This window comes from Dryobates pubescens, chromosome 7 (genome assembly GCF_014839835.1).
Source record: "Dryobates pubescens isolate bDryPub1 chromosome 7, bDryPub1.pri, whole genome shotgun sequence".
NCBI classification, from domain to species: domain Eukaryota; kingdom Metazoa; phylum Chordata; class Aves; order Piciformes; family Picidae; genus Dryobates; species Dryobates pubescens.
The window spans coordinates 26,507,755-26,514,887 of record NC_071618.1 but is presented as its reverse complement, the minus strand read 5'-3'; the positions used below and the strand labels follow the sequence as shown (position 1 = coordinate 26,514,887).

At 45.2% G+C, this 7,133-nt stretch overlaps 1 protein-coding gene across 1 annotated transcript; it reads right to left on the bottom strand.

The window, feature by feature from the left end:
- Positions 1 to 1,279: 1,279 nt before the first annotated feature.
- Positions 1,280 to 6,811, bottom strand: KCTD12 (potassium channel tetramerization domain containing 12). The gene has a single exon (XM_054163006.1). The coding sequence runs from the start codon at positions 6,700 to 6,702 to the stop codon at positions 5,701 to 5,703; it is 1,002 nt and encodes a 333-aa protein (XP_054018981.1). The 5' UTR covers positions 6,703 to 6,811; the 3' UTR covers positions 1,280 to 5,700.
- Positions 6,812 to 7,133: the final 322 nt, after the last annotated feature.

The window sequence follows — 7,133 nt, the reverse complement described above, 5'->3', positions numbered from 1 at the left end:
ACATTAACCCACATCTGGTCCATCTCTTTAAGCAAGGTGTACTGCTAATATTGTCATTTCCCAGCAGCTAAGCAGAAAGCACATGTCATCAAGGACTGTAATTTTTCTGGAGGGCTGTGTTGACAAGACAGGAATAATGTGTGAAGGTATTAACTGGATTAGACAGAAGAAATACCTTTCTTAAAGGCACAGCGTCAAACGGTCACAACTCTCTTGTGATACCAAGAAATTTCCCTAAAATGGCATGAGGTTATCCCCACTTCATGAAAGGTTGGTTTTTTCCTCTCACTCCTATTTCATCATGAATAAGTAGATCTGGTTCTATACCCTGACTCGCTGTTGTAAACTTTGATGAAAGTATCAAATACTCCAAGGTTTGTGTTAAAAAACTTTTAGAGCAAGAAATGTGTAACAGAGCTGAATTTTATTCCAGTTAGAACACAGTGGAAAGTGGAACAGGGAAGAAATGTAATAATTTGACCAGCTATGGTTTTGAGTCTCAGCAGTTGTACTGCATATTCCCAACAGACTTCTTGCAAAAGCAGCATTAACATTTCAGCAATCATACATTCAGAGTTTTGTTTAGCAGCAGAGTCTTACATCTAGCACAGTTCACTGCAAGGGGAAAAATACATGCAGCTCATCTTAATGAAAGCCAAAATTAGCATTTAGTTTCATAAAAATAAATGCTAGTATTTCTAAATAAATAACACATTTCAACTATGATGAAGATTTCCTATAATAATAGTAATAATTATTTGGGGTTTTTTAAATCAAATTTAGTCTTTGGAAGATATTCTCCGGCACATTTTGATCCATTTCTGCCAGCCAAAAGGGTAGAAAGAGTCCTAAAATCTCCATGATCATAACTCTAAGTTTCTCCAGCAAAGGTACCAACAGATGAGTTTAGGACAAGCAGTCAAGAAGGGCTATTGTAAAAAGGCTCAAAGCTGTCCAAGCTACACTTGGAAACACTGCAGAAATTTGGAGGGTGGAAATATTTTTAAGACATTCTAGTTCACCCCTTTGTTTGGCTCACTGGCCAATGTCACAAAAATAAGTATGATTGCTCACCTCCTCAGTCTAGAGGGATTTAGTACACTTGGGACTATTCCATTCTCCTCTGACAAAAGGTTTTATATAGACAGTGTTGGGCATTAATTACAGTAATTTGTTGATAGCTTTGTTCCCTAAGGAGATAAGGCTCATACACTTGCATTGTCGGTTTGGATGGACATCTGTCCCTCTTAACTTCTGAGCTCAGGGGTCATTTCAAACGAAAGAACTAAAAATCCTTGCAGATGTTACATTCTTACATGTTCCAAGAATACTGTTTGCTGGGTAAAGGAAAGGGGGAAAATATCTAGTTTACTGAGGGAGAAAGGTAGAATTCAGCCATAACCATCAGCATAGCAGAAGCTGGCTCTGACAAAAAAAAACAAACCCATGCTGTCTTTTGCCTAGAAGAAGTGAAATAAAAGGGATGGAGGTGAGCAGAATAATTGAAATGGTAGTATAAAGGAAATGAAACCTAAGCCTGTCAAAAGACAGACTCAAAAGTTTTGTTGCTCAGGGAACATCCTCCTTTCTTATATTATTGCATGATAGCAAAGCTCTCAAACAATATCAAGCCATCAGATTAAATGGCTGATTAAACACTCAGCTTGTTCCTTTGCATTATTACCAGGCTACCCAGGAAAGGTCTATGAAATGCACAAGTGCTCCACACACCAGCAACTCTTTACTAATTTTCTATGAAACTGACCACAGAATTGTTATAAAGTGTCAGGTTTATAACAGTTCAGTAGAGATCACAGGGTAGCCAGGGAAGACCAGACCATCAGAACTTCCAGATGCATTTCTCTTGGGTATCTATTTCCTTAGGTATTTGTTTCTTTCATTATGCTCAGTGTTATTATTCTCTGGCTTCATAAAAAACATCATCACTTTATTTCAACAATCACTCTGTGCTGTTCAAATTAAGCTGTTTAATCAGTACAGTTTCCTGAGGACTGATTTATATTGACTACTACTACAAAATTCTCTGTCACACTTAAAAGTATGCAGTCTGTGCATTACACATTTCTGTCTATCTTGCCATGAGTATTACTAAAGATCCCTACACACATATTATTTTTTGCTTCATGTTTCTGCTTTACATATTAGCATGGAGTCTTTGATGAAGTTATGAGCATGATGCTGTGGAAGAGAGAGCAAAGCTAACAACATCTTTACCAAGAGTAAAAAGGACAGCATAAACCACACAACAATATTTAAAGAACAAGAGTTTAATTTGGCATGTAATGTTTTCCTAAGAGGATCTTTATTTTCAATGCTATACATGTGAAAATAAGAATGAGTAAGTGGCTGGTTATCTACATGTATAAAAATATAAGCATCCTATCAAACATCTGCAAAGTCACCCTTCATGATATGCATCACTGAACAGACCTATTCCTTAACTTCTAATTAAAAGACTGCCTTTGCTTTTTTTAATTGCACTTGTAAATGCTACTGCATTCATCCATAAGTACATGAACTGTGAATAACAGCTACAAAACGTACACAGGACTCCAGTATTGTGCCTTTAGGGTTTCTTTTTACTTTCTGCACGTCAGCAGGTCAGCAGAGTCATCACGTTTATCTGTTCTTACAGCTCTCAATAGAAGAGACCAACAAAACTGAGGGACTTTGCCTTGGGAATTTTGCCTTTTAATAACTTCACTGAAATTACTAAGTCATATTTAAGAAAAATATACTCTTCTGTGGCAAACCAACAGACATTACATTTATGGCATCGTCATTTTAAGTTTAAATGTAATGAGTTATCAGTAAATGAAGGGCCTCATTTTCTAATACTAGTAACATTTAGAGTTTTTAGCACAAACACAAGTATTTTTAAGAAAACAGTTTATGGTTTTTATTACACTCATCTGTACTGAAAACGAGATTCTTCTGGGTCATGTGCCAGCAAATGGATAGGCAATAATTGATGAAAATACAGGCAATCCTTGTTCTAGAGATGCATTCAGCCACCTGGGACTTTAGTTATGATTCGCAATCAAGCAAATATGCAACCCATTTCAGTTCTACAAGCTGATACTCAGATTCAGTTTTTCCACAGAAACAAGGTGTAGGAAACCAGTAAAACATTACCACGTTATGTACATAACGTACTATGTAAATGCTCAGAAATTCTGCAGCACTAAAATGATTAAAAAACTAAATGATTCCTGTAAAATGTTTATATACTGTATATATATGTACACTAAATCACAAGTTCAATTCAAAACTGCCCCTATTCATAGCTCCTACGATGGATTTAGTAAGCTACCAGATTTTTCTTTAAAAAAAGAAAGCCATCTAGAGCAAAGTTGAACACTCTACTGAAAACTGATTTTATACAAAATCTTAAAAAACATACTTAAGAATTACTAAACAGAAACTAGAAAAAGACAGTCGTTCTCAAGAACAGCATTGTAAAAACCTAGTAGCTGTGATCAATGTCCTTTCATTTGTGGTATAAATAAGTTAAGCACAAAGAAATCATCTCAGAGTAAGGCATAAGGACAAACAGGTTTCGATCGGTCTTCAGGTGTATTGGCCTCTTCACTCTTATCTTATTGCTCATCTAATTTGGCAGGTATACATTTCTCTCCTTTTAAAAATACTCCATTGTACAACTATCTACAAATGGACAATACCCAGCAGTTTTGTATGCACATCTCCAGTTTAATCACATTGATAAGCAGTCTTGCTAATGTTAAAGAATATTCAAGCCGTGGTGATGCAAACTATTTTCACTTTAATGCAGCTGTGCAGACACTTAATGAAAGACCAAGTGGTGAACACAGACTGAGCACTGAAACTCAAGGTATATGGAGCTTAAGCTCTTGCAAAGGAATTAAGGTTTTGAAAACAAAACTCTGCTGTGAAATTCTTTGGTTAGAATACAAGTGCTAGCAGTATTTCTAAATTTGGAGTTAAAACCATTTATTATCCAAGAGTTTCAAAAATGTAGCCTCTGTATTTAGGCTATTTTTCAGTGAAGGTCTGAATGGACAGTACAGGGTTTTTAATCAAGCTCAGGTTTTAAGGGGAAGTGCTGTTGTATCCCAGTCTTCAGGTACTAGAAAGAACTGATCGAACTTCCCTACCATAAAACCTGATACTCAGATTATCTGTTCCCAAGCAAGGTACAGCTGCTCCCTCCAGGAACAAAAGACTGTTAGATAGCACAAACCAAATACAGCTTAGAAAGGGTAACTTCCCCTGAAGAAAATTGGCATCATTCTTGTTTTTCTAAAAACAGGGCTTAGTCCTTTCTAAGAAGCACTAAGTTTGTCTGAACAGAAGCACTAAGTCTGGAAAGAAATATTTAACTCTCAGCAGTGTCATTGCCCTCGCAATACTGCCATGAAAATTAAGAAACTGGTTCTTAAAAAAAAGTAACATGTGGGTTTGGCATAAATCCTGTTGGCTTCAGAACTTTACCGCACTAAAATGACAAAACATAAACTAACAAGCAGGGTCCTCATGATTACACTGATACTGTACATAAGGATTAATTCAACATACAGGATTTCAGCTTCCCAGGAAGCAGACCCTACCTTCACTCTGGCAAGCCTGGCTTCATCTCACCCCCATCATTTTTGCTTAAGGGAATATGTATTGAGATTTATATGCATATGAGAAGACAGTAACATCAAGAAAATTATAAGGACTTCACACCACCCAGGAAAGTTATGATCCACAAGCACTTTAATTTTCTAAAGCATTGCTGTTTTAACTGTGGAGGGAATAAACACGTGCCTCTAATGACACTTGATAGTTCAAATGACTGGTTATCCACTGAACCTGTCCTCTCACATCATCCTTAAGTGCCTGTTGTGCAAGCCCTGGTCCAGTTTAGTAGCTTGGAGAGGGTTTAAAGAGATAGCGAGCAGAGACGAGAGACAAAAATAACCAGTCATGAAGAGCCACATGCATGCCTCCTACAAATTTACTCATCTCTACAGATAAGTATGGGCTGGAGTGCTAACCCCTCACAGGCATCACTTTTATGTGGCAGTCTTTCACAGACAGGCATCGCTTTGATAGGGTGGGGAGAAAAATATGGACCATTATGGGTCTGTCCAAGACAAAATTCCACTTAAGGATATGGGGATAAGACAGCCATTTGTCATGCCACCTTTGACAAAAATTGCTGAAAAGCAACGGAGAAGTTCCTCAGACCCTAAATGGGTGTTTTTTAAAACACCACACCCTAACAGAGCTCACTCTCAGCTCCTTTGCACAGAGAGGAGCAGGGGCTGGGCACACACACACTTTCCTGGGATGGGTATTTGCCTATTCAGTCTACCTCTCTCCTTCCTCTCTTTCCTCGCTACCCACACAGCTACTGGGAAGCATAGGAGGGAGAATGACTGTGTGAGCCATGACACGGTGGGGGAGCTGGGACATGGCAGCCGAGGCACAACGTGGTGACTTCCTGTCCCCGGGGCCATCAGGAGATGCGTGCAGGAGGGGTGGGGGCTGCGCTGGGGGTCGACCTGCCTTGTGTATAGAAGCAGGTACCGGGGTGAAGAAAGCGCAGGGGTACACAGCTCCCAGCCACATCCTCCAGGGTGGGAGTGGACTGTGGGTGTGAGCGTGCAGAAGCCACTGCCTCACTCCCAGGCCACAGGGCCGGGCGGATGCTCAGTCCCGGCAGAAGACATACTCAGTGTAGCTGGTCCAGATCTTGTCATCCGCAGGACCTCCCTGTTCGGGGGCAAAGGCACAGGTGCCAGTGGAGGAGCAGGCGGCCATGCGGAAGCCAGCCTCGGAGAGCCGGTCGAAGGCTTGCTCGAGGAAGTTGAACTTGAGGTAGTATCGGGCGGTGTAACGCTCGGGAGGGCGGTCGGGGTCGCGGCTCTCGTTCAGCGTCTCCCCGAAGACCTCTTTGGCCAACGCCGTCTTGCCGCAGACGGTGATGCGGGCCACCCGTCGGAACTTGGCATCGGCCTGCGCCTCCCGCCCGATGGTGTAGGAGCCCCGATAGCCGATGGTGATGTAGCCCGAGCGCCGCCCGCCCGCTCCGTCCAGCGACTGAGAGGGCGTGAGTAGCGGCCCACCCGAGGGGCTGCGACTAGCGGTGGGCGACGGAGCGGACGCCGCAGCTCCGCCGCCGCCTCCTTCCAGCGGCTCGGCCTCCAGGTGGCCGAGGAGCGGCGGCGGCGGCTCATCGGTGCAGAGCGATCCGTCGCGGTGCAGTGCGGCGGGGCGGGCCGCGGCGGCGACCCGAGCCTGCGCCAGGCGGCGAGCCAGGTCGGGAAGCTGGAAATATTCAGCCTCCCGCTGAAGGCGGCTGCGCTCGGGGAAGTGCTCAGGCAGAACCAGCTGCAGGTCCCGCAGGTAGTCCAGGATGTAGCGGAAAAGGAAGCCGTCGCGGTCGAGGAAAAAGCGACCCTTGCTGTCCCGGGGCAGCTCGCTGGGCTGCTGCTGAGAGAACATGCGCCAAAGCAGCGAGTCGCGCACCGAGACCACGGTGCAGCGGCGCGTAACATACACCTGCCCTCCCACGTTCAGCTCCACGATCTCCGGGAAGGACGACCAGCCACCCGCCGCCGCTGCCGCCCCGCTCCCCGGAACCCCGCTTCCTGCCGCCGGCGAGACGCCGCCGCCGTTGGGCAGCCCGCGGGCGCTGTCCGCCAGGGCCATACCCGAGGAAGCCCGCCGCTGGCGGGAAGCCGCCTGCCTTCCTCCGCCGCCGCTGCCCACGAGGGAGCGCGCAGCCCTCCGCCGCTGCTGGCCGGACCCTCCCGCCCCGTCTGTCCCTGGAGCAGCGGGACCGCTTCTTGTCCCGCTACCGCTCAGCTGATCGCTGCCAGGCGGCAGCCAGACACCTCCGTCGGACTGCGAGCGGAGAGACCCCGCGGTAGCGGCGGAGCTGTGTTTATGTAGCGCGGCCGCACCTCCCGGTAGGCGTGGGAGGCTGGCGGGAGGCAGAGCCGAGCGCACGGGGAGGGGAAGGGGATGGCTCTGCACTGACGCAGGGTTCCCCATGGTCGTCGTGTGCTTCTCCCTTGTATCCCCTATCCTGCATGCCCGGCTGCGGCGGGGACCCTCAGCCTGCCCCGTGCTTCCTCTCC

What these genes read in the sequence shown, in the direction of transcription:
- KCTD12 (XM_054163006.1), bottom strand. Translation starts at nt 6,702, where the DNA reads ATGGCCCTGGCGGACAGCGCCCGCGGGCTGCCCAACGGCGGCGGCGTC.